The 26,133-nt window shown below is 45.9% G+C and overlaps 10 protein-coding genes across 10 annotated transcripts; 3 read left to right on the top strand and 7 right to left on the bottom strand.

The window, feature by feature from the left end:
- Positions 1–186: 186 nt before the first annotated feature.
- Positions 187–456, bottom strand: PUMCH_004482 (uncharacterized protein; the record flags this gene model as incomplete). Its single annotated transcript, XM_063023417.1, has 1 exon — positions 187–456. One exon carries the CDS (start codon positions 454–456, stop codon positions 187–189), a length of 270 nt encoding a protein of 89 aa, XP_062879487.1.
- A 274-nt stretch (positions 457–730) lies between these two features.
- Positions 731–3,604, bottom strand: PUMCH_004483 (uncharacterized protein; the record flags this gene model as incomplete). The annotated part of the gene is made up of 1 exon (XM_063023418.1): positions 731–3,604. One exon carries the CDS (start codon positions 3,602–3,604, stop codon positions 731–733), a length of 2,874 nt encoding a protein of 957 aa, XP_062879488.1.
- Positions 3,605–6,780: 3,176 nt separating this feature from the next.
- PUMCH_004484 (uncharacterized protein) lies at positions 6,781–7,566 on the top strand (the record flags this gene model as incomplete). The annotated part of the gene is made up of 1 exon (XM_063023419.1): positions 6,781–7,566. The coding sequence occupies one exon, from the start codon at positions 6,781–6,783 to the stop codon at positions 7,564–7,566; it is 786 nt and encodes a 261-aa protein (XP_062879489.1).
- A 437-nt stretch (positions 7,567–8,003) lies between these two features.
- On the bottom strand, positions 8,004–9,938 carry PUMCH_004485 (uncharacterized protein; the record flags this gene model as incomplete). The annotated part of the gene is made up of 1 exon (XM_063023420.1): positions 8,004–9,938. One exon carries the CDS (start codon positions 9,936–9,938, stop codon positions 8,004–8,006), a length of 1,935 nt encoding a protein of 644 aa, XP_062879490.1.
- A 708-nt stretch (positions 9,939–10,646) lies between these two features.
- PUMCH_004486 (uncharacterized protein) lies at positions 10,647–12,683 on the bottom strand (the record flags this gene model as incomplete). The annotated part of the gene is made up of 1 exon (XM_063023421.1): positions 10,647–12,683. One exon carries the CDS (start codon positions 12,681–12,683, stop codon positions 10,647–10,649), a length of 2,037 nt encoding a protein of 678 aa, XP_062879491.1.
- Positions 12,684–13,113: 430 nt separating this feature from the next.
- Positions 13,114–15,789, bottom strand: PUMCH_004487 (uncharacterized protein; the record flags this gene model as incomplete). Its single annotated transcript, XM_063023422.1, has 1 exon — positions 13,114–15,789. The coding sequence occupies one exon, from the start codon at positions 15,787–15,789 to the stop codon at positions 13,114–13,116; it is 2,676 nt and encodes an 891-aa protein (XP_062879492.1).
- Positions 15,790–17,529: 1,740 nt separating this feature from the next.
- Positions 17,530–19,212, bottom strand: PUMCH_004488 (uncharacterized protein; the record flags this gene model as incomplete). The annotated part of the gene is made up of 1 exon (XM_063023423.1): positions 17,530–19,212. The coding sequence occupies one exon, from the start codon at positions 19,210–19,212 to the stop codon at positions 17,530–17,532; it is 1,683 nt and encodes a 560-aa protein (XP_062879493.1).
- Positions 19,213–20,983: 1,771 nt separating this feature from the next.
- PUMCH_004489 (uncharacterized protein) lies at positions 20,984–23,485 on the top strand (the record flags this gene model as incomplete). Its single annotated transcript, XM_063023424.1, has 1 exon — positions 20,984–23,485. One exon carries the CDS (start codon positions 20,984–20,986, stop codon positions 23,483–23,485), a length of 2,502 nt encoding a protein of 833 aa, XP_062879494.1.
- Positions 23,486–23,565: 80 nt separating this feature from the next.
- PUMCH_004490 (uncharacterized protein) lies at positions 23,566–23,919 on the bottom strand (the record flags this gene model as incomplete). Its single annotated transcript, XM_063023425.1, has 1 exon — positions 23,566–23,919. The coding sequence occupies one exon, from the start codon at positions 23,917–23,919 to the stop codon at positions 23,566–23,568; it is 354 nt and encodes a 117-aa protein (XP_062879495.1).
- Positions 23,920–24,475: 556 nt separating this feature from the next.
- Positions 24,476–25,819, top strand: PUMCH_004491 (uncharacterized protein; the record flags this gene model as incomplete). The annotated part of the gene is made up of 1 exon (XM_063023426.1): positions 24,476–25,819. One exon carries the CDS (start codon positions 24,476–24,478, stop codon positions 25,817–25,819), a length of 1,344 nt encoding a protein of 447 aa, XP_062879496.1.
- Between the last annotated feature and the right edge of the window lie 314 nt (positions 25,820–26,133).

Here is a 26,133-nt window from a genome sequence, read left to right on the forward strand (position 1 = left end):
GAGTGTCTATGCTAGTGAGTGATACTGTCTACCACTAAATAGCTCTCATTGAAGCGAAATTCAACTACAAATACCTAAATTCCAAATAAAATACACTGGATTATAATATATACAAAGTCATCGAAATCCATCATCCACCTTTTGCTCTCCTATTCATGTTTTCCACACAGAACACCGTAGCACACCTTAACCACCCAAAACAGTCTTGATTTTCTTCAAGTGGCCACCCTTCTTGGTCACAGGAACCCAGCCGTCCAAGTGTTTGAGCGAGCTGGCCGAAAAATTGCCGTTTCCGTGGTTTCTGCCGGCCTGTTTTCTGACATAACCACTGGAAATCTGAACGAGTCTCTTGGCCGCAGACTTGTTGGTTTTCATCTTGTTCCTCGTTTGAATGAGGGTGTTGAGGATTGGCCTACGGCCAAAAACCATGCCCACAGAGCCGAAAAAGGAGTTCATGATCTGTGTTGGAGTTAGGTAGATCTGTGGAGTGAAAAATATATTGTGTGGTGTACGGGTGTGATATTTGGAGGTGGGCTTTAAATGAATTTGGGCTTCGAGTCGGTTTCGGTTGAAGAATGCTAAGAAATTTCTTCATTGGATGTCGGAAATCTTCGATTTTGTTTCTTATTGTAAGTCATATGTATTTTTGTATACTAGTTCTCTTTCTAGAATGGTCCCATCTAGCAATTGTAAAAAATAGGTTTGATCATAATCATGTAATGCTCTTTTTTTAGACTTGACCAGGGTGGTCGGCGAAGTATCTTGGTTCGTCGAAAACGTGGTAGAAGTGGCCACGAACGCCCTCGCCTCTCAATACGGATGGCATTCTCAAGTCCGGATGAACCTCGCTCTCTGGAATATAGTGATTTCCGTACAAGAAATCTTCGTCCAACTGCTTCTGTTCATCGCTCAAGAGCTTGAATTTGGCAACTTGCAATTCGGTGTCAGTAATTGTAGATCTCGAGATTCTGGCATAGGCCACCTTTTTGAGGTCACGGAACAAGATGTACTCACACCATCTGTCCCAGTCGGTGCTATCAATATCATATACATTGGACTCTTTGCTGACGTACGTGTTGTAGTTGCCCTTCAATGGCTCGGTGACCAAGTAACTCAACAACACGAGAGGTCTATCAGATGAACCCATGATTCTTTGCAACTCCAAACTTTGCAAACGACGGTCCTCGACATCTTCCTCCTGACCGGAGTGGAAGACCACAATATCGACAAGCTCGCCGTAAATATCCAAAGTTGCATGGATGGCGGGTGCCAACTCACCCACAGGGGACGGCATCAAATGGTGAGTGGAGTTGAGAATGGGGAATTTGGACAACAAAGCTGCTCCCCAGGTGTGTTTGTTTGGACCGGGACCGTAGTCGACGTAGAAACCCAAGTCGTGAGCAATCTTTTGGGTGAAATCTCTGTTTCCACCAATGAGGCGCTGTGTATCGGTCTCTAACAACCCAATGATGTCAACCTCTGCGTCGCGAATAAGATCCCTCATTCTGGTCTCACTGGACCACATATCGTTGTCTAAGCCAAAGTGAACACACCAAATTCCAGTGGTGAATTGCTTGGAGCTTTCATTGTTTGGAGAAAACGGAGCAGCGGGCTTTCTGTACCAGAAAACAGCGCCCGAGAATGCAAGAAGAAGAGTGACAATTTTGATGGTGTACTGGAATGTGCGAGAGATCTTCTTCGCATATTTGGACACCGAGGGGACAGATCTACGGTTTGAATAGTTTTGAACACCACCAATAAGTAAAACCATCGACGCGATGAACACAGCATTGGCCTTTTCACGCAAGTAAGGTCCACCTGGGACAAAAGCGTATGCGACTGTCCAAACTCCCGCCAAAGAAAGGAGAATGGAAACAAAAAATGCGAGGAAGAAAAGAGCGGTCGTATTGTATCCGACAGAGCCGTGGCAAATAACTGGTCCAATTGCAGCCAAATAATAAGTGAGACCCAAAGAGCCGATGAAACCCTGCCAGTTAGTGGAGGTAACCATGAGCGCACTTGAAACTAAGGCAACAGGGGTAAAGAATACAGATGAAAGAGCCTTTGGTGAATATCTCACGGATAAAATCAATCCAGTAGCGAATGAGGCGAAATGGAGCAAACCTCCGATAGGAGCCGTAGGACCACGGACTGGGTAGCCCTCCCAATTCCAGAACACGAGAGTAGACGAGTCACTCATGAAAGTTTTAAGCAAGTTGAAGTAGGCACCCAAAGCAAGAGCTGCAAGAATCAAAGAGCCACTTGAAGTGGAAGTTGCAGGAGCAGCAGGTTTTGGGATGTTTGTTGCGACAGCGGCGAGAAGCCCCACAACGAAGTAAATTTCGTTCAAACCACCATTATGTTCATTCATGATTGCCCAGCCTGGGTTATTGGAGTGATTAGCGTACTTGGACACAGAGGTGGTCAACAAACCAAGCACAAATGAGGTCCAATAGGAGGTGAGCTTAAAGGGAGTAGACGACAAGTTTCTAAATTCCGCAACCATAGCAATGACACCGAAACCAACACCGGCCGTCACACTCAAGAGCTTCTGCTCTGGGTCTTCGAGTTTGTAAGCACCCACGCCGAAAACAACGGTCAACATGCGAGGAATCAGCGGGTAGTTACGGAAAATGTAAGAGAATGGAGGCACTGCTTCTAAAAGAGGAGCGATGAACATGACGGCCACAGCAGCCTCATATCCAGAGATCCCCATGTGCCACAATGGAAAGTACCACACACACAACAAAAGGGATGTGACCACGGTCCAGAAAATGTGTGCATTGAGGGTGTTGACGGCGAAATTGAAGAAGGAATATTCTAATTCCGCACCTGCAATTTTGGCGGCCGGTTTCTCGGAAACCTTGGATTTCTGGCTCTTTGAAGCAGTGCCCAAAGACAAGCTATTCGACAGAAGGACAATCTCTACATCCAGGAAGTCGAGCACCGACCAGGCGTCGAAGCCAATGTCAAGCACAATCAACGACCACTCGCAGTACGCGTAGTAGGAATAGGCGCCCGCAATCACATGGACCTTGTGCTGGATGAAGAAGTACACCAAGGGCACAAGCATGGCGAAGAACGCCGCCGCCGTGTAGAATCTGCCGCTGCGCACCAGCGTGTTCTTGGGCGACAACACGGTCACCAAAATGGTCCATGGAAGCGTGAGCACAATGTACCCGATCATGAATATGTCGTGCCAATCGTGGTCATCTGTCGACGTAATATATACCCACCCACCACAAGTGATGGTTCTAACTACACCAGCAAAAAGGAGCGTATAGCTCAGCCACAGCCACTCGGGGCTGTACAAAATTAAAAAATTGAGAAACACTAACAAGAATCTAGGGCCTGACGTACAGGCAATAAGAAGCTGAAACACGGACCGCTCGGGGTATCGATCCCCAATCGCCGCAGAAACACTGGGGAACCATTCGTCCGGATACCCGTACGAGGAGTTTTGCACGATTTTGTGGTAATGGAGCCAGCATCCCACCACAAGTGCTGAAAAAAAGGCCGAATATGCAAACACAGAGTGTGCGTAGGCGACGTACTTGGCGTTGAGAGCCACACGCGGAGCAGGGCTCGTGACCGCAGCAGACATTGTTCAAAACGGGGCGGTTTTGGTGGCAATTGCCTAAAGAAATGTGGTATGGTTGTGGAGGTTGGAAGGGTCTGAGACGTGGGATGGGCTATGTGGAGGACGATTCGGTACGTTTTGCAGCCGAGCCATGATTGGGAAAGAGGCACAGGTTTTCAGGTTTCGGTGTGGTTTTGGGGGCGGGAGATTTTTGGAGCGGTGGATTTTGATGGAAGTGATATTGTTTTGATTTTTTTATTGAAAACTTTTAATTTGGTGGGTTGATCGTGGCCGTGTGTGGTTGCGGCTATTTATGTGTTTCTCCGTCGGACATGATATTGACCCGGACATGATGATATTGACTCGAGGTACATATTTTTGGTCAGGTTATTTTTGTAGAATTAGATGCCGTAGAAGGAACCGCTTTTTTTTGTCTAGACTAGTTGTCACTCAATGTGTTGAGTGATGGGTTGGGACCAGTGGCAGTGATAGTCTTCAAAGTGGTTGAGGGTGGTAATTGTGTAAAATTTTCCATGTTTTCAAGTGTATGTTATGTAATTTTGTCGGTTTTACATGCATGGTAGCCATGGTCTTTAGAGCGCTAACGTGCGTCTTTGTCCCTTAGTTATGGGAACCAGTGGTTCACATGTTCCGCTTCAATAAAGAGCGAGTTCCAATATTATTGTATTATTGCTTACATGAAGTACTTACGTTGAATTAGGAGGGAGATGCTTATTTTTACTTTCTATAGGGAATGAATAAGGAAAGTGGTAGTGATAGTCAGGCGGCGCTTGGCAACTACAGTCAGTGGGCATACCAGTGTAACACTTTCACATGAGTCCAAATTTCGAATCACTAATATTGAATTAACCATTTATAATCATCCTGACTACAGTTCTTGTGGTAAGTCTGAGAAACGCTTCTATTGTAGGTCTTGTATACGCTTCTATGGTAAGTCTGGGACACGCTTCTATAGTAATCATGCCTGAAAATTTTCTGGCCATTCCTGGTGACAACTTGCAATGCCAAAGTTAATAAGATTTAGGTCACTTTTTATCTATGATGTTTAACGATGCAATTACACTCACCATATAGGCAAGCGCTCTCCGAAAGTATACATCATCCACTTTTTATCTGGAAATTTCAGACCAAAACAATATAGGTACATAATTAAGCGTTACTTAGTAGATTGTCATTGACAGAACTAGATTGAAATATCATCGACTGTGACAAACGATCAGTCACATTCCCATCTCAAAATCGACACATAGTAGTCAAAAACAAAACCAAAATATCTATAAAACCTTTTTCTTTACGAAACCTTCACCTTCACCTTCACCTTAAGCCTCAATAGCCGCTCTCATTGTGTATTGCAAGAAAGGTGATCAGGAACAGCGAGCAAGAGCACCCAAATTTCACCAATAACCAAAAGTGAAAAGGTCCAAAATTTCTAATATCTCGAATTCCTCTCTACTCCTTTCAGAAAAAAAAGTACACCGTTCTGACAGCGCCTCATACACCTACTTGAACAAGACACATCTTCACAGAAGTCAACCACACCACCACTCGAAAACATTACAACCCCAAAACATTCAAAAAATCAAAACCTTTCCACTCTATTCATCATACCCCAGAAAAAAAAAATCTCCCACTCCAATCACTACTTTACCACAACCTACTCAACCTACTCGCGGTAGTGTGTGTACCTCCAACTAACCAGTAAAATTCCGCTTATTCACACCTAGATTACAACAACAGGGATTATGGGTACGTACACACATTTCCCACGGGAAAAACATATATAAAGCCACCCGGCTCGCCCCTAAAACATATTCTAACCCCGCAGTTTCTTACGACAACCACACCAGGCCCGAGTTGGTCTCCTTTGACGATGTCGACTACGAAAGCCTCGAACAGGTCAGTCTTGCCAGATCGTCCATGATGAGAGAACAATATATTCGCAACGAGGAGTTGAAGGTCACCCGCGACGCCTTGAGCAAGTGTAAGATGTACCACGGCGCCGACGCACAGAAGAACTGCCGTCCATTGATCTTGAAGTACATGAAGATGATCGAGACCCATCCAATCACCGGATACTTGGGCTACCAGAAGAACGACCCATCTCAATAGATGTTAGTGGCATATAGGCATATACGATAAAAGCGGAAGTGATGTAGTTTGGGGGATGTGGAAAGCCCCATCGAAAGTGATGATAGCAGCAGATCTTCAAGAGACTCGAACTTTGGTACAATTGTTGTCGAAGCTCAAACACTCAACTGAGTTTGATTCTAGTCTAGAGTAAGTGTCGAGTGTGTTAAGTGTGTTAAATGTGTTGAGCGCCGTATCGATAAGCCTTACTGCTGTACCACCAGAGCTTTGAACCTAGTTTTTTACTGAACAAAAATTATCAAGGTTCTTGCAAATATACAGATTTCATTCTTGAAGAAATACAAATTCCATTCATCTTCTGATGTATTGTCACACTAAGCCAATCCTACTGGCTCCTCTACATGGATATACTCCCCCATAGGTTCGCTATACTGAACCCCCAAAACACACAATAAAACAAATAAATAATTCTTCAGAACAAAACCAATTCAACAACCCCCAAAAAACACCCCTCCCCTATTTTTCACTTCATTCGTTGATTCCAGTCAATCTCCGACCTCGGTCACGTGACTACCTCCCCGACCAATCACATCCCCAGCCTCGCTCGGGTACCGAACGACCTGTCTCGAAAAAGCTCTACCTAGAACCACTTCCTTCATCACAATTGCATCATGTTCCGTTTGGGTGCTGCTGTTCAGGTTGCCCGTAGTGGCGCTAGGTATGTCGAACCAATCACCGGTCCAATTTCGAGCCGGCAGCATGTCTCGTTGCTGTGTTTCGGTGGTTTTTCACTGCTGAAGAGATGTGAACGTTCATGTCCCCCACACGTGTTTGGGGAGCAGAAAAGCTGAATGTGGGGCCAGAGTGGCTCTTTTCGTATTCTCCAGTGATGTTTTTCAGTCCGTAATTCCTTTGTTGGTGGAGCGTGTGTCCCCTTCCATGCATCGCCAATCAGCGTGGTCCAAACCGTGCCGTAGAACCCTCCACACTCCCACAGATCCTCACCGAATCCGGCCATTTGCTTGCTGTTGCCAATTTTAAGTTCCAAAATACTAATCTCCAGAAACTATGCTACTTTGAGAGAAATTGAGATGAGACTTAAGTCCATCAAGAACATCGAGAAGATCACCAAAACCATGAAGATTGTGGCCTCCACCAGATTGAACAAGGCCCAGAGAGCCATGCAGGCCTCCAGAGTCTTCAACGAGTCCGACAAGGAGTTCTACGAGAACGCTCAGCCTGAGGAGGTTGCTGGCGACAAGACTTTGTTGATCGTGGTCTCTTCCGACAAGGGTTTGTGTGGTTCCATCCACACCCAGGTCGCCAAGGCTGCCAGAAGAAGAATCGCCGAGTTGGAGGGCAACGTCGACGTCGTCACTGTTGGTGACAAGGTCAAGGCCCAGATGGCCAGAACCCACGCCGAGAAGTTGAAGTTGGCTTTCAATGGTGTTGGTAAGTCCGAGCCAACCTTCCACGAGGTTGCCTTGATGGCCGACGAGATCAAGACCTTGGGTAAGTACGAGAACACCGAGATCTTGTACAACAAGTTCCTTTCTGGTGTCGCTTTCGAGCCATCCAACTTTGCTGTCTTCGCTGCCGATGCCATCGAGAAGGCTCCAGGTTTGAGCAAGTACGAGTTGGAGAACGAGGAGACTCCTGAGACTCTTTCTGAGTTCTCCTTGGCCAACTCTCTTTTGAGTGCTCAAGCTGAGGGTTACGCCTCCGAGGTTTCTGCCAGAAGAAACGCTATGGACAACGCCTCTAAGAATGCCGGTGACATGATCAACCGTTACTCCATTTTGTACAACAGAACCAGACAAGCCGTCATTACCAACGAGTTGGTCGATATCATTACTGGTGCCTCCTCTTTGGACTAAACTAGTTAACTCCACGTTGGTGGAACGCCTATTCAAAACAGTAGAAAATACATTACACGCAGATGCATGATTAAGAAGCGGCTCTCGCTATGGAGTGCCGAATCGTAGACTTGATGTTGTTGTACTTGGCTACAAGCCAGATACGTAGGTGTATCAGTCCAATAACCGATCTTTTTCAATACTGGCATAAATTCTATGATTGATATGATTGAGATTTGAATTGGTATCCCGACTATATTGTCGTCCACACGAGAACATGATTTGCAATAAGAATCTCTCCAAAGCTTATTCAATTTGTGATCTCAATGGAGAACAAATACATATGTCTTTTACTCAAATGACGAAAAGAAAACAATACTACGGTTAGACATGGTAAAGTTGCGTTTAAAGGTATTCTAATTATTACGAGGTATATATTTTGAATGATAATGCCAGGCCTATTCTCTCTTTGCGGAACTGTAAATCTTGCGCACGAACAAGAGAGCTGAAATCACACCCACCGCACCACAACCAACACCAATAGTGATAGACACCAATGCCATGTAGGAGAAATAAATGAGAGAACTGACAAAGTCGGCTATCAGGAGGTGGTATATGTGGTAGTAGATCGAATAGAGGAAGACATAATATCCAATCGAAGAGGAGGCGCCGAAGCTCAACCATTGCCAATGGTGGTCTTTGTAGATTGTCAATGAGATGTATGTGATCACAATGGCAGACTCAGCAACCACGAGAAGCACCAATAAGGTCGTGAAGAGCAAGAAGCCATACATGTAAAAGAACGTAGTTTTCTCTAACCAGATAGTGTTGAGAATGAGTTGGAGATCAACATAGACAATTCCAAAAGGAATAAGGCCAAAAAAAGTGCTGAGGAAAATAGCCTTTTTGTGGTCACCGAATCTAAAAGAGGAGCGTGTTTTCTCGTCCAGGGCAATGTATGAGGTGACAAGGAACGAACGGACGGGGAATTTGACTTTGTTTCCAAAAATACCTCCCAAAAGTCCCAATGGGACCTCCACCACAGCGAACAAAATCATGATAAAGACAATTGTACCGAACGGAAGAGCGTTGGAGGACTCCTTGGCCCAGACAATACAGTTGATCACAAGCATACCTCCAAGAATCACTGAAGGCAAGACTGCGCTGAACATGAAAGACAAGTTTAAGGTGGAAAATCCACGATAGACGTGGCCCGGAGCCTCGTTCACGAGGAGTTTGTGGACAATGATGCCCATGAAGGCAGAGGCAAAGCCAGAGGCCAACAAGATCACAAACGAGCAGGTGAAGATGGCGCCCTGGTGGTTGTTGAAAAATGCGCTCGCAGACACCCCGGAGCCAAAGTGCAATGTGTTGTTCAAAAAGAGGGTCGCCAATACACCTACAGCAGCCACTATCGACTGCACACCATACGCTGTCACTGTGGTCAAAACAGAGACATACACGGGCGGTTTCATGGCATTGTGGGCCAACTGTCTCCACAGATCATCGTCTTCATGGTCACTCTTGGAGCGCTTAGGGTTGGTCTTAAAGAGACGGTAAACGAACGTTGCGGCGACCAAGGACACGAGCCCCGCCAACATAAGCGAGTTGACGAGCGAGATCCAGTGCACGGAGTTGGCCGCCTTCAAGTTGTCGTTGGCGTAGTACAAGTCCCATCTGCTGTTGTAGTTGATGGTGTGGTCCTCGCGCCAGTAGACGGAGTACGTATAGTGGATGATATGGTTTTTCTCCTGCTTCTTCTTGACGGGGTCCTGTGGAAGAATGGCGAAGTTGTCGTAGTAGTCGTGGTCGTTCAAGCAGCGATCATCGTCAATACTCTTGGGGTACACCTCGAACCCCACGATCGAGTGGCGCTTGTTCTTCTCCGTGTGGTACCGCACCACAAGCGTGACGTGGTTGTACAAGTACGAGATGTCGTCCTCCACAAACCCGAGAGGAAACCCGGCCGCATAGTACTTGGCCAGGCCGGCCTTGCCCGTGAACGTGGTGGCGCCCGGAAGCCCGTCTACACTCCAATGAACTACATATCCGTTTTTTACTAACTGGTCCGCGCGGTTGAGCCCGATGAGCGACGCAGACATCGCACAGAGGTACACACATGGCCTATCGATGCCAAACTGAAGATCGTACATGGAGTCCCAAAACCGGTCGCCCTTCAAGATCTCGCCCAACAGTAGCGTTTTCGGCTGCTGTCTCCGGTCATGACACACAAACGGAAGATCGTGGTACCGGTATGGAAGCTGGGTATGGTCACTTTCGATCTTGTTCAAGAGAAGCGGCACCGACTCGCCTTTCGCGTAGGTGTTGGGCCCGAAGAGATTGAACGCTAGCGACGTCCCGAATAGTAGGAGGGCCACCACATGGAAGTGCATTGTGGATGGGAAAGCGAGGATGGAGAATGGTTGGTGGTGGATGGATATGGATTGGGCATGGAACTACAGATGCACGTCTGTTTTCGTTTGTGTGTGTGGTGTACGGGTGGGACCTGTACATAGATGGGTTTGACTGGAGATGGCGGTGCATGTGGACCGTTGTGCGTGGTAGCGTGCAGGAGGAATGTTGATGAGTTAGGGGAATTGGAATGGGTGATGGGTGGAATGGGTTGGGGGTGGAATGGTGCCGGAGCGGATTTTTTTGGTTTGTGGTTTTTTGGCGGTAGTTTTTGGTGGGGATTCGTCTTTTTTTTTTGTATATTGTTGGTTTTGGGTCTGTTTGTGGAGGTCATTGTAGTGTATTGTGGTATTGTGTAGTATGGCATGGTGTATTTGCAATGGGTGCAAAAATCGGACAGTGGTTGTCAAATATGGGAAAAGTTTTGGTTGGACTTTAGATTGAAAAAATGAACCTTTGGCGAAATAATTGTTTTTTGCTGGTTTTTGAATCAGTCTTCTGGTCAAATATGGCCTACACGGTGTTTGATGCATCCATGAATACTCCATGTTCATTACTTACTGGTCTCCTGCTACAACTCCATCATCGATACTTGCGCTTGAATCAAGATTAAGAAAATTCTCAAAAATTCCGAGATTTTCACGGTATGCAAATTATATCTTTGTGTCTGGTATTCATTCTCGGCCACCTCACGCCTCGTCCTTCAACATCTCCATCGCCTCGCGGATTAAATAGTTGCCCTTGGGATCGAGATTGAGCGCAATCGTAAACTCCCGGATGGCCTGGAACTTGTCATGCTGGATCTGGTACAATTGTCCGAGCAAGAAATGCACAGAGGCCTCGTTTGGTGCAAGCTCCCTGACAATCTCAAACTCCTTGAGCGCCTGTGGGAATTGCTGCATGGAGAAGAGAAGCTGCGCTTTCTTGAAAATTGGGAGTGCGTTGAGCGGCTGCAACTTGTTTGCAAGCTCATATTGTCGAAGTGCAGCCGTCTTCTTACCTAGCTTCTCGAGTACCATACCCACACAACAAATCAAAATGATGTTGATCGGGTTAATAGCAACAGCCTTCCTGAAATGATAATCTGCTTTTTGATACTCGCCCAAATTAATGTACACCATGCCAATACCATATAACGCATTGTAGTGACGGGGATCATAATGCAAACTGTACCGGAAACATTCGAGAGCCTGCTCATAGTTGTCGTTTCCAAAATATTCATGTCCCTTCAAGGTGTACGCATAAGTAAAACGCAGATCAATCGCTACGGCTTTGTTGAAACATTTTATGGCCTCGTCTGTCTCTCTCGCAAGAGAAAAAAGATTTCCCATTACACACCATGTGATGGCCAGCAGATTGTCAATATCGTGGAGCTCATTAGCAAGGTATGTGAGTTCGACCTTTTCATGTAGGTGCCAAAGAAGTGTAGAGTAGTATTCCATATCCTCGAGACGGGTTCGATCGAGTTGGCGAAGTCTCACGAAAAACCGTTTGCTCTGACTATAGTTCACAATCTCGTAATGAAGTCTCCCCAATTTCGCAAGAACCCAGGGTGTGTCGCGCTCATTCCCTGGAAGGGATTCTAGTATTCTTATGGCTTTGTAGCAGTCGTATTTGAAGAAGCATTTGGCCAGTCTTGCAAATACACTATACAAGCGCCGCAAATATAGATCGGCCCCCTCGATTTCATGTGTAGCCATGGGAGGTAAGATGCTGGCCGAATTGTTTCTCTTGAGACTACGCAGACCCTCCCCAACCTCGGATTTCTTACGCATATGAGAGAAGGACTTGGCGGTAGCAGTTGGTGTTTTAGATCCACTCAAGCGAGCTGCCGGCGGATGGAAACTACTCTGTTCATGACTTTGTGCAATATTAATACCATGAGATCGCCGGAGAGGAGCATCGGGGATTCCAGGATTGAGTATTCTTGGGGTAGTTAACTCCGGCGGGAGAAACTGATGTGCTGCCGAAGGAGCTGAAAATGGATTAGAAATTCCAAATGAATCAGAGGACGCACTGGTGGTTCCGCTCGTAGCACTATTGGCCGAGAGAGCCATGTCTTTGGCGCTGATGGGCCCTCCGGAGGAACACTTGTAGATGGCTCTGACGGACACCTCCGCGCCAGCGCTAACTATTTCCTGGAGCGCGCTGAAGTCAAAAGGGTTGAGACGTAGCGACTTTTGGTAATTGAGAATGCTATTTTTCAGATCTCCCTGCGCCTTGTACAATTCTCCAAGGAGATGGTACACCGCAGACTCTTCAGGATAGATCAGCCGGTTTTGCTCGTACGAATGACGCTGGATCGGCAGCGTAAACACAGAAGTTTGTGAAGCAGCGGAGCCGCTGCTGGTTCCGCCCAGAGGCATGAACTCACCCGACGACAGCAGCGAATTGCCAGAGCCGTTGTACAAATGGGTTAGGCTCAACAAGCGAAAAACGCCCTCCTTATACTTGTTCAATTCAAGACACAGTCGCGCAAAAATGTAGGCACAGCCCAAATGTTCGTTTGCCTCCAAAGCCTCGGCGGCTCGGTTGAAAGCGGCTTTATACTTCTGTTGGCGATAGAGCACCAAGCTGTACAAATAGATGGCGTCTGCATCGCCGGGAACAGCCGCGACGAGTCGTTCGGCAGCAAACTCGGCATTGGCAAAATTGAACGTATCGAGCGAGTGGATCACTATCGATCGGAGATACTGGATAATGTAGGTCAGGTCTGTCTCCATCATTGCGGACGGGACAGCGGTATATATATGTTTGGGGGTTATGAGCCTTTGCTAGTGGAGGTCATACAGTGTGCGGGGTAGGGAATTTCAGTTTGCGTCGCTGCAAAAATTGCTGGTGTGGTTTAAGGTGGAGGTGGTTGTGTTTGGGTTGAAGTATTTCACTCGCGCATATGGAAACATAAATACAGAGGTGGACTAGACAGGATGCGAGATTTGTGAAACATTATGAAAAAAATAAGAAACAAAAGAGAAAGAAGAAGAGAGTTATCGGTACCATTTTATTTAATTTTTTATGCCACGAATGGTGGTTTGGTGTGACTACTTTGTACAATATTTTTGAGTGATGAAACCATCGTAGATTGTAATACACATATTCGATTTGTCGCAAGATTGCCGAATAACTCGGAACTTGACTCAATTGCCATAGAATCCCTTACTTTTTCTTTGATTTGATTACAAATGACCCGTCGCTGGTGTAGGCCATCATTTTATCACCTGCTTTCTTCTTGATTGCACTGAGGCTCCGCGATGCCAATTCCAGACCAGGAGCTGGCGATCTAGGCTGCTCATCCACTTCAAGGTGGGTGTCACTGGACGTGGAGGGGTTTTCGGGCGAGAAGTAGTCGAGTCTGGTTACCGGCTGTGGTGTGCTACCATTAGAACTTGCATTAGCGAACGTCGGAGTGCTATTTTGCTTGGGCGAAAGTAAGCCTGAAGCAAGGAGGTAAGGGGAAGCAAAGCCACTGGTGTTCAGCGTCGCGCGAGGTGTTGCTGGACCTTTCAGCGGCTTGAACAGAGTATCGATGGTGAGCTTGAGTGGATTGGTGGCGGACGAAATGGTGGATTCGTCCAAAGATCTCACAATGGGAGAGGATTCCTCTGAGGTGGCGCTTTCATTGTACAAATTCGAGGATTCTTCAGACAAAATACCAAAGCCCTTAGCTCTCAAGGTTTCATCCTTCAATTTTGTCTCTTCACGGGCTTTGGCAAGTAATTCTTGCGCTTTTGCCAAAGTCACGGTTGGTGTGTTACAACTACTGACGACTGGAACAGAGTCGTCAATATCAATAGTGGCGGTCATGAGTGCCTTCATCCATCCGCGCATTTCCTCTTGTGTCTCGACAGCAAAGAAATGAGTCTTTGGCTGGGTGAATGTGAGACCCTTTTTGAATCCCGGTGCTGGAGGAACTAACTTGAAACAGTAACGGCCAAAGCCTGTCAGCGAAGCATAAATCGCAACGTATTTGTCGTTTGGATTGATTTCACTCTCAGTACTGACTGGAATCACTTTGTGTGCGGTGATGTCGATAAGACCTTTCTCCTTTCTATCTCTTAATGAGGTGAAGTACGACAATCTTGTTCCATGAAGCGTGAAATATCTTGATCTCCATCCGAGGGTTCCACCCGACTTTTTGGACATCCATCCACTATAATTTGAAGTCTTGATGGCATCGTCTGGGTTTATCTCTCGGATTCCCTCTGTAAATGCAGAGGTCTTCAGTTTCTTCAGTCCTGTGAGGTTCCGGAAATTTTGAGTTGAGACAGAGCGCAAACTCTTCAATTTTCGAGGTCCCATTGCATCCTTATCTTCGCTTTTAGACTCAGACATTGACAAAGACTTCTTTGGCGAGAAATTGGCATCGTCGATATCAACCGCTTCGTCGCTATCTGTATTTTTTGTTTCGAGTTTCAAATTTGGCCTCAGAGAGACGCTTTCCTTTTTAGGTGTCACAGGGTTCTTGAATGTTCTCTGGTACTTATCTTGAGACATTTCGTCATTGTTGCCAGACATAAACAGGAACACAGATGAATGTCTGCGATGATGATCCTTGTTGACGGATGATACCCTACTATGTGACATGACAGTGTTTTCGTAGATCGAGGAAGCAGGGCGACTGATATTATGGGTTGAAGCAGCAATGGTTCTAGTCACGTAAGGACTGTTCGATGGATTAAAATTGGTTTGAGGAGTCAACGGCGAGCCACCAAAACGGAAATCAGTATTCAAAGGACTTGTGGTAGGTGGCTGAGGTGCCTTGCGTGGGGACATAAAAGTTCCAGCCAACGGGCTCTCGGGTCTTGGGGTTTTCTGAAGAGAGGGCAGTCTAAGGTTCTCCATAGATTGAGATTTTGTTCTTTGGTGGCCAAGAGAGCCTTTATCAAGTCCAGATGAATTTCTTGAGTGAGACAATTTCTCTTCCACACCTTTTAGATGAGCAGATGGAAGGAGGTATGGTTCGGATGTTTTTCTAGCATCTTTGGTGCCACTACTCTGCGCACTGGTTGCATTTGTGTGGGGCTCTTCATCGGAGTTGTTGTAGGGCGGAGATGCACGAGAAGACGATTGGTCATGGTCATTATCCGTCGCAGCAGGTTCGGCCTTGCTGGGCTCTCTTGACTGCTTGTGGGAGTCCACGCGACCGCCGATTTGTCTCAAGTTGTCGATTTCCCTGTTTATTTCGAATCTGGTGCCGAACGACTCGATCTCCAATTCTTTTAGAAGCTCCAAGTTGAGCTGGAGAAGAATCTTTCCTGTGATTTTGTGGCGGGCAAACTTGCCTGCGATGTCCATGTCGAAACCAAGCACGATCGCGAAGTAGGAAGAGACCTGTTTAGGAGTCCAATCGACGACTTTCAAAGGATTCAAGTCCTGTGTTAAAATCAGCGAGTTGGAGACGTTGCGCTGGTGGCCGTTGCTGGAGCCAGTGGTGTCTGCCTGGCTGTTATTCGAGACGTGGAACTCGTCGAGCGCCTTGTTTATCTCGTCGAGCGTCAGGTGGACATCTACGTGTGGCGTGGAAGAGGTGTTGGCGCTCTGCGCACTCACATTGACCGAGGCGGTGGAGGCATTGCTGCCGTTGGTCAACACTCGGCGCGACCGGGACCGCAACAAGCCGGGCTTATCGGACTGGACAAACACCTTGGTGAAAGTCTTGGGAAACAATCCCACGGCCCCGGTGGTGAGCTCACGGCCCATGTACCAGCCGTCGTTGTACTCGGAGTCGTCGGCCAAGACCTCGATCTTGTCGCCGACCTTTAGGCTCAACTCGTCTCCCAAACGGGCGTTGAATTGCTTTATACACACATACACGGTGTTGGGCACAGACATTTGGATTGTGACGTTGCTGTCTTGCGGGGGGTATTAAGAGATAGGATTAGTCAGATAACGCTAGCAGAACTCACAAACGCTGGCAGCAGAGAGTAAAGGAAAGACAGCAATCACGGGGCTGGATGGCAGAAATTGCAAGGAGCGAGATGGACCCGTATTTATACGTGGGCGACTGGTATGTTCTGCAAAGAGTGCAACTGACACTAGGAAGGATACTACGACTCGGCGGGCAGATATTTGAGCAGGCCAAAGGAGTACGAATATTAAACACACGGGCGCGGGCGGTTGTGGTGGGCGCTGCGAGAATCTGAGCGGTGTACGTGGTCGAAGTCGGGGGTTTTCCAGGAAAAGACCGATAGTGAGTGTGAAGGTGTATTGTGTGGAGGCAGCGAAGAGGCAGCGAAGAGGCAACGGAGAGGTAAAAGGTGTGAAAAGGGTTGAAGAAGGGCGGTGTGCGATATAGCACTGCCGAAATATCACCTACTTTACTCTAGGAAGTGTTGATTTTTTTTCCGGTTGGTTTTTGTTTCAACTACAGTGTTTTTCGACCAGCTATCTATTATCGGCGAGGCGCCTAAATGATGCATCAAGCCACCAGCTGGAAGGTCCGATGCAATGGGAGAAATTCGGCACTGAAAATGGCCAAGGACAAAATTCTATAGCCAACAAAGTATTCTACAAAAATTCTACTGGTTCTCTGCTTTTTTTCACCGATTACAATCCCTTTTTGCTGTCTCATCTTGACGTTTTAGCCGTTTTGCCCGTCCAAATTGGGCCACAGAATGCTGGCTGTTGGCTGCACGAGCGTCTAGGCCACCGTTCCTGCAGGACTGCGGTTGAACACGAATGTGGTGGAATTGGTGGGTGACCTTCTCGCTTTGTGTATACTGATGCGATATCTCGTCTCTGCGGTGTGTTTGAAAGCCACCGATATGTTTTTGTTTGTCGTTTCGTTCGTTTCGGCGGCGATGAGGTGCCGCAGCCTGACCAACGGTTTGGAGGCTCTAGCTGCAGGCCGAAGAACGGCTTTAGTTCTGTATACACTCTGCGGCCTGGTGACGGAGACGTTTACAGAAGCTAATACGGGACGTGGAAATTTCGGTGGAGTTGGGAAAAGTCATCTGGGAGGCCATGTTGGGATGGCGATATCTGGGGGTGTGATTTGTTGTGGTTTCGACAAGAACTCGCCGCTGTGAACGGTGCCTAGAATGTCCCGGTACCTGCAGAGGACTGATCTATTTGTTAGTGTACCTTTTTGACAGTGTGGTTACATGAGACAGGGAGGGTGCGTTTGGGTCTAGACTCAGGGGCATTTTTGAAGGGACAATTTTTGAAGGGACATTCAGTTTTTGGATTGATGGACTGTGGACTTTTCATAAAATTTGCAAGCGCCAGTTCAACACGCTAGGAATGAATGGTGGAATACTGGTACCTACAGATGCGTTGGAATTGACAAGACCGGAGAAACTGTGACCACCACTATTCTCAGTATCGAGAATCTAAAGGCTGTTTTTGCTGCTGTTGCCGCCAACTCTTCTTCCTGTCGCTCTTCCCTGCGGCACAGCTATGCCAATCCTATCGCACTTTTCATGTGGCAAACCTCAATGACATAATCCTATCCGACATGAAAATAAACTTGGCATTCATTGCTTTGCTCGATGAAATTTTCGCTAATAGTGAAATCAAATGAGTTTCAAACTTCTATGTATTGATGGAAATTAAAACTGAATAAATATGGATCTAATGGTCGAATCTAAAGTCCAAGCGCTTGTTTCCTTGATCAGTGGTGTTGAGAATATAATTCTCCTGCTCTTCAACAGTCATAGCATTCCATTTTCCCGCTTTTTTGTTGTTTCTCCAAACATAGTACGCTTTGACCAGGAGAAGGACGGGTACAATAAGGATGGAGAATGCAAAAAGAACAGAGTTTCCGCGCTTATAAAGAGGCTTATCGTCTTTTCTGTAGATGTTTGCCGAATATATGCTTCCGATTTGAACGCACATATTGTACACCGCGGAACTAATTGATCTCGATCTGATCGAGTTGGAGTTTCTAGAGACCCACGACACACATATAGCATGGATGTATGGTGCCGAAAGAACGATAGTGACAAGAGCAAATGTTGGCCACGGCTGTTTCATGCTTCCTGGCCAGAAGCGGACGGCGGCCATTCCCGGAATCGTAAAAAGTGGAAGAGAAAGGGAAACCAAAGATCTCTCATTTAATCTCTCTGACACCCAAGTTACCAACAACAACGTGATGATATGGCCGACCGCTTGTGGGATGAATAACAAATTAACCGTGAAGGTCGAGAATCCCAATGACTTCATTGTGAGTGTCATATAGGGCTGAATGGTGGCGGTAGGGACATATGCTACCAAACCAATGATATAGACCGGCCACAAATCATAGTCGCACAATGATCTCCACACTTGTTTTAAAGTCAAGGGCTGTCTATTGTTCATGTCACCCTTTGATGGATCGTCTCTCAATACTCTATTCACCACAATCTTCTCTTCTCTTTCGGTGAACCAGCCTTTAGGATTGAGTTTTGTCTTTGTTTGCAATGCCGAAGGTACCATTGCGTAGATAGACCAAACACCAATGAGGAGAGTGATGATACCCTCAATAATGAAGAGCCATCTCCAACCCGCAAGTCCGCCAATTCCGCGCATACGTAAAATGCCGAAAGCAAGCAAGGAGGTCGCAATCTGCGTAAGAGATAAGGAGGTCCAGAAGAAAGAGAGTCTGATAGGCAACTCCTTAGATGTGTAGAAGTATGAGAGCCACAACACCAAATCGGCAATAAAGCCACCCTCCAACAAACCAATAAGGACTCTGCACACATAGAAGCCTACCTTGTTAGTCATGGCACCTTGGCAAATGGCGACAACACTCCATGAGATGATTTGGAATGGGACAAAGCGGTCAGGACCAACGGCCTTCGATAACAATTGCGAGGGAATTTCGGCCAACAAAAAGGACACCAAGAACAAGGTGTTGCCCAAGTTGTAGTCGTTTGTGTTAAGCTTCAAGTCATGCAAAAGATTGTCAGCAACAGCCTGTGCCAAGTTTCCACGATCGACCTGCAACCCAACAAACATGAAACAAGCAGTGAAAGCCACGCGCCAGTCGAGCTTTCTGATAAGCTTCTTCTCTTCTTCAGGCGTCCAATCGAACTCGGGGTCGAAAGCAGCGCGACACTCATACTCAGACGCCTCGTAGAGCTTCCGATAGTATTGGGCAACGGTAGGATCCTTGAAGGGATTTGGAGCTGATGAATCTTGACTTTCTACATCTGAGCTCAGGTAATAGTCAACGTTGACGTTGACGTTGTCAGACTTTTTAGTCAAGCTGTCCGAGTCATTTGACGGCTTGTTTGAAACCTCAACTTTTGTTTTTTGGACGCTAACGTATCCCATCCTGTTCAGATATCACTTCTAGTGGTGAAAATTGAAAACCAGGAGCATTTGTGTCTCTTATTTATAAGCAACCCAGGTGATAGGGCCTGTAGATAATTATTAAAACTTCATATTCGTGATGAGGGTTCGGGATTCTCACTGTGGAACCGAGCCAGAGCAGCAGATCGCTAGATTGTGAAATTGTGGATAGTGGCTGCAAATTCCTGCAGAGACCGAAGGTACACCCCCCAGAAACGAAAACGAAAACAACCAACGAGCAAATACTAAAACCGGAATTTCTAGATCAGGATTGAATTTATTCTCAAAGATTCAGCTTTCTTGTTGTCCAATCTAAAGTTTAATCTCGACCTTTGTTGTATTTCCGACTCATTTCACCCGACTTAGTAATTCCGAGCCACAGGACTTATCGCGCAATGTGGATATGAAGTTATGACATCAGTCGCACGGAGGTGAACGGTTGAGATGGAATCTGGCTCCGGGACTTTTTGAAAGATATTTGATAGGATTTTGTTGTTTATGTGCAGATTTTATCCTTTTGGGAGGATTTGGGTATGGTTCGGGGTGCCGCCAGGGTTGGTGTTAGTTATTCACCATTCACAAACACATCGACACAAAGGATGTTCGTCGTTGCGATTTTAGGGTTTGGTAATTTGAGTATATTATTTGAACATCGTGCACTGCTGATGAATGGTGCGAGTTGACTGCAATCTGTTCTAGCGTTATCTACATACATTTGCTACTATCTTCACAAACTTTATGAAAACAGTCTTGTTTAAATGGATACTCAAGAGCTCTAGTGAAGAGAGTTCCTCGAGATTTCTAGATAAACTTTCTGTTGCAAGCTCTACTAGCAGATTCTAGTTTCAAGCTTTAGTTTCAAACTCAGATACAAGCTCTTGTTACAATTTCTAGTTACGAATCCTGGAAACGAGTTTATGCCGCAGGTTTTAGATGCATTTTCTTCTAACCGGCTCGGCTTAAAATATCAACTTGAACTTTAATCTTTACTGCTTCTACGTACGGAATCTTTTCCCAACCTAGAATAAACTTTCACAAACTTTGCTTACAATATCTGAATACAGTTTTACTAACGGTTTCTATTGACAGTTTCTGCTCATAGTTTACAATGTCTTCTCACAATGATCAATCGAAAATTCTCATACGACTCTATCCTACTGTTCTACAACAATTCCTGCCAGAAATGGACAGCCGCAGGTCTTACAATATCCTCTAATTTCTACTCACAAGATGTACTCCGCTTGCCGTATCTTCTCACAACGGCACCGCCATTCACCATAAATTTTCAGAATGTAAAAATATATAATAAATCCACAAATTTTGTAGCTTTTTCCACCTATTCCATCTATGACCTCGACTCCCACAAGTCCTTGGTTTCACTGAATGCCCAGGAAAATACAGAAGAGCAAAGGAAGCAACACAAAAAAATTTAAAAAATAAAATGCCACCGAAATCACATCCAATAAAAACAAATCTCCGCCCAAACTCCCTTTCCCTGCCTATTTTCTTATCGCAACCCACTACCCCTACCAGACCACCTTTTATCTTATCGGTATCGTGCACCACTGCTAATAAATTTCACTAGTTGCAGATCATTCATCGATAAATCAACCAAACACTCCTCAACAGAAACACTTCGACAAAAGAAACTTCAATTGATCATTTGCATACTCGTTTTGGCAACCGAAATTTCCTTCGCTCGCCAATTGTGCCTTGTCATCCGTGGTCATTCTCACATACTATAATCGTGAAGATGCCCCAATCAACGCAAAATTTCGCCCCGGATCCGTATAATGACGCCTACGATCCTCGGCTGGACCTGTCGTCGCTGTCTGACGAAAATGATCTGGACCAAACCACCAGCTCGCTCGAGTACTTGGTCGAGTCAGACCCTGAAATCCCGGAAAGCCTTTCCTTCCAGAGAAGCCCTCGGTTATCCGTGCGCCTTCCTGCGGTGCGGAACTCTTTGCTGGCTTTATATGTAGATGATACTTCGTCTGGTGTTGTAGGTGATGACGATTCTCGCGGCGACAGTACTGCTAGTACCGTGCCGGGGTTGACCTCGGGTGTGTCTGGGCTCAGCGTACTTTCCAGCGCATTCGAACGTACAGATCCAGTGTTGGGCCCGGGTGACGTGTCGGCAAATGCGGCTCTGCTACCTCCTTCCATCTTTCGGGACCTGTTGGAACGGGTGAGGTTGAGCAGGTCAACGCCACTGGATCCTAGGCGCTACTCGTATTCCAGCTACGCGAGCTTCGCGGGTGGGCCGCCTGTGCGTATTTCTCGGGCCTCGTCTTCTTCGGTTGCCAGTGTTCACTCGCCGCCCTTGACAAGTGTCATAAGCGCTTTGGCAGATTCTCAGGAGCTACCCCCGAATTATTTCGTGGAGTTGATCAATGCGGATGGGTTCATTTTGAGTGTGGCAGCTCCGAATAGGCGTTCGTCCGCTGCAAGTCTTGACTCTCCCCGAGATAATGCTGTCCCACTATTTCGTCAGAACGCCATCAGACACAAACGACAACCGCACCTGGAGCATGTATCCACTGAAAGGATTGCAGAGTTACATCTTCATTACTCCAAACTTCTTCGATCCATAAGCAAGCCACGCATTTACCGAAACAAGATTCCCTTTTCAACCAGTCTTGTCAGCTTCAAAGCTCCGCAAACCATCACCTTGCCCTTTGGGAAGAACACTGGGAACTTGGATAAGAAACTCGCCAAGTTTTTGAAACAGAGAGCAAAGCAGAATAGCTCTGGGCTCCGTAAACTCGTCCCCTTAGCTCACTCTGACATTCCTGCCCCTTGCAATAATCTTAAAAGAGCCTCTGCCGAGCTCAAAGAAAGCAGAAAAAAGAAGAGAAAGGTTCAAACTCGTGAAAAAATGCCGACCCAAAACTCTACCAGAGCAGACACTTTACTTGGCTCGGGACTTGCAATTGAAGAGCGATTCGTCCCATCTACAGACAAAGATCGTATCATGAACGGCTTTTTCTGCTCCTACGTATCTGACGGCGCTTCTTTCTACATTCCTTGTGTGGAAGATTCGAATACACCTCTTAACATGGACCTCCGTCTTTCGCGAGTTGATTTTGACAAGAAACAAATTCATGGCATCATACTGTTCAATGAGAGAGACAATGCTTGTTCAGCAATTAAAAATATGATTCTGTTTCTCCTGTTTCTCGGCGGTTCCGAATTCTTGGCAATGAAAGACTCGCAAGTTCTAATTCAAAAAAGACTCTCCATCATTTGTGAAGCTTTAGATACTTCTGCAGCAACACTCACAAGTAATGACTTAGTTGACATCACAAGCTCTCTCAAGATAGAAGTATCTGGAAACATTCTAGATTTTAAAGATCACGACTTCAGATTTCTCCTGAAGATCTATCCCGATGCCAAAACGCCCAGCACGGTTCACGAGAACCCACTGCTAGATGTTGAATTTGAATTATCTCAATGGCTTAAGATCAGGCCGTTCTTCAATTTTGCAGAGGCAAAGTTCTATGAGACATTGGTCAATGTGGATCGCTACCTCCGCTTTGCTAAGAAACTGGGAAATAACGACGCCATAAACACCAACTTCGCCGAAACTTTGAAGAAAAGAGTTCATGAGTTCATGGAGACTTACGGATTCATTAAAGACACCGAACTTCCCTACGAACATCTCAAGAGTGAGTTGAGAGGAAGGGATAGAGCCCACAAATCCGGAATTCTCAGTTCATGGGACAAAAAACTAGCTGAAGAATTTTGCAACATGGTCGTTACGGAGAAGAAAAATCTTATCAATGTGCAATTGAACTACGTGCTATTTACATTGCAACTAGATGCCTTCAAGGTCATGGATCATCTATTTACAGACATATTGGCCCACATCCATGACAAAGAACAACAGAAATTCTTCCACGAAATGTACAGTGAAGCTGGAACATCCGATGACAGTGCTGCTGCTCGGAAAGTGGTTTTTGTTTGCTCTGTGAATCGCAAAACTGGAGAGTTGCACATTCACAATACGAGGCCAATGTTCGATTACCGAATGATGGAAGTATTAAAGCAATGTTGGCGTGAATACCATCTGCCAGACTTCAGATCTAGTGCTGCTGCGATATTGAACCAGTCCCAATGGGGGAACATAAAGCTTAAAGATCCAGAGGCAGCTGGAGTGCCAACAAATCTACAAGGATTTTGGCGCCGAGAAGCTGGTGCATCCACAGCCTCCAACAGGGATAGCTTGTGTGGCAATTACTCTATTGCTTGAGCAAACAATTAGGAATAAGTCAAAGACGATAATGAGCAAAGAATGGAAAAAGTATCTATGATCACAAACATAAAACCAACCTACCAAAATCCCCAACCACCTCTGCCCTCTTGTCTATCCTTTTTCTTCTTTGCAAAGAAGTCTCTGGTGCATTCTCTGTAGGCATCAAAGAAGTCCTGACAAACAGTTTTATCGACCTGATTACGCAAGACACAAGCAATGGATGCTTGTCTACTTTCCTCACATGGGTCGTAGAACTTGGATGGCATCTTATTTGCCCATTCATACTTGTGTTTGTGGTTCTTGGGGCTGTCTGGATAAAACTTGTATTCCTCGACAGATCCCAGGGTAAAATCGATATGTTTCTCATCCTTAATCTTCTGTGCGGACTCCAGAAGCGACATGTCTGGGGTATTTTTGCTTTTATCGGACATTGTCGTTAGCTGTGAGGTAGGCGGTGTAGCAATTGGTGGAGAAGGTGTGGGGAGATGGCTTAGATAAGGGCAAATAGAGACGCGAGTGAAAAATGATGAGATATAGATAATGAACGAAATGAAATTTCTATTTTCTTGTGATTTTATTATTTTTGGAGAAAAAAATTCCACAAGCTGGCGAATTAGGTTTGATATTGGATGCAGATGTAGATGTAGTAAACTGACTGATCCCAGAGAATTGGCGAACGGAGCTCAATCTAGGGAAAATGTGAATAAACAAAAATTTGAAATTTCTTGCCTATTTATTATATGGCATCCTACGATGACCCTCATCCCATTTGGGTACGAACAATTTGACAGAACGCAATGACAAGTTAGATGTGCGGAAACACAGCTTTCAAGCCAAATATACTTCGAAATTATGTTTATTCAATCAATGAGAAGATAGGCTGGAATCAGCGATTGTGAATGTTCTGATCCCCTCCAATTCTCTTATCGGAGCATCTCATCGCACCTCATCGCATCTCATCTCATCTTCCCTGATCTTATCTATACCATGTCATCTGGACCAGTGACGTATCTTCCTCTGGATACAGATGATCAATGCCAGAGATGTAAAGAAAAGCGTGCGGTTCTTCTATCGCGGAAAGAGAAGTTTTGTCCTGACTGCTTCGTCTTCTTCATGAGAGGAAAGCAGCGGAAACTGATGCTAGATGAGCGGTACAAGGTAAAATATGGCCAGGTGGCCGACCGTTTGGGTGTACAAAAGGTCTTGCTACCGTTGTCTTATGGTGCCTCTTCTCTTGTCCTTCTCGATATGGTGGCGTCACTTCTTCAGGAACAGAACTTGGCTCACAAGGGAAAGCAAGGTTTCGAGTTAGTGGTGGTGCATTTGAAAGAACCAAACTTATCCGGTAATGCGTCGGACAATTCTGAAACTGATTCGGATTTTGCATCTGGGGGAAAAAAGTTCAAAGAACTAGCACTGCAATACTCACCCGTCAATATTGAGTACCACGAAGTGGACATCGAGGGGGCCGTCTTGACTGCAGCCATGAAGATCACTGTAAATAACCAGTTTGGAGTCATTGCTTTGCCGTCTAGTAGTGATGAAGCAGAGAAGCGAACCATTGGTGACGCCTTACGAGCTTGCGCAACCAGATCGCTGCAAGAAGATCTATTGAGCTTGATGAAAAATGAACTCATAAGAGGTCTTTCCTTAAAGACAGGGTGCAAAACCATTATTTATGGCCACAGTATGACACGCTTGGCAAACGAAGTCATTTCGTTGACCGTTAAGGGAAGGGGCCTGACAATACACGAGTCGGTCATCAACAAGAGCATTGAGTACAACCAGCAAGAACTTCAAGTTATTTTTCCACTACGAGATATTCTCAAAGCAGAGGTCATTGCTATCCTTCTGTTTAATGAAGCATTGCAGAAGTTCCTTTTGCCAGACGCTAAACCAGGCTCACGCCTCGCCAAAAACATGACCGTCAGAGACTTGACCACTCAGTATTTCGATAACTTGGACGCTACTGGATATGCCTCCACCGCTTCTACCGTTGTGAAGACTGCGGAAAAGCTCGCTGGTCCAAAAGAGCCGCAACAAGGTACGTGTGACGTCTGTGGGTCTAGCATCCATCATCAGCCCCAGAAATGGCTCAGCGACATCACGGTCTCCATTGCTGCTCCTCTCACAACTGAGGATGAAGAAGAATACGCTCGCCAATATGGCACTTCCGAAGGTAGCGCTGAGGGCAAAGAGCTCAGAGTTTGCTACGGTTGCACCGTCACATTGGCTGGTTCAGGCAAACAATTCGAATGGCCAATGCGAGCAACCGCTCAGGAAATCATTGATGAATTTGTTTTGACAGATGATGAAGATGAAGGGCCATGAGTCAATTCCGCTCTCTGTAGCAATCTTCAAAGCAAAGAAGGGCGCTCTAGAAATCAAAATTCATGAAGTAATTCATCAAAACTAGATTTATTTTGGTATATACTCGCGCATGCCATTCCGTCTTGATTTGTTCCAAGCTCTTCATTGGGAAGTACAACTGATGTGTCAAGAGGTGTCTGCCCAATAGGAAAATAATTCACAATAAAACTAATAAAGCTACAACGGACAACACCGCCAATTTTTGTCACATTCTTGTCTCTATTGTAAATCTTCACTCTCTTGCCTATATCGGCCGTACTGGCTGCAAATCTTAT

This window comes from Australozyma saopauloensis, chromosome 5 (genome assembly GCF_035610405.1).
Source record: "Australozyma saopauloensis chromosome 5, complete sequence".
Lineage (NCBI taxonomy): Eukaryota > Fungi > Ascomycota > Pichiomycetes > Serinales > Metschnikowiaceae > Australozyma > Australozyma saopauloensis.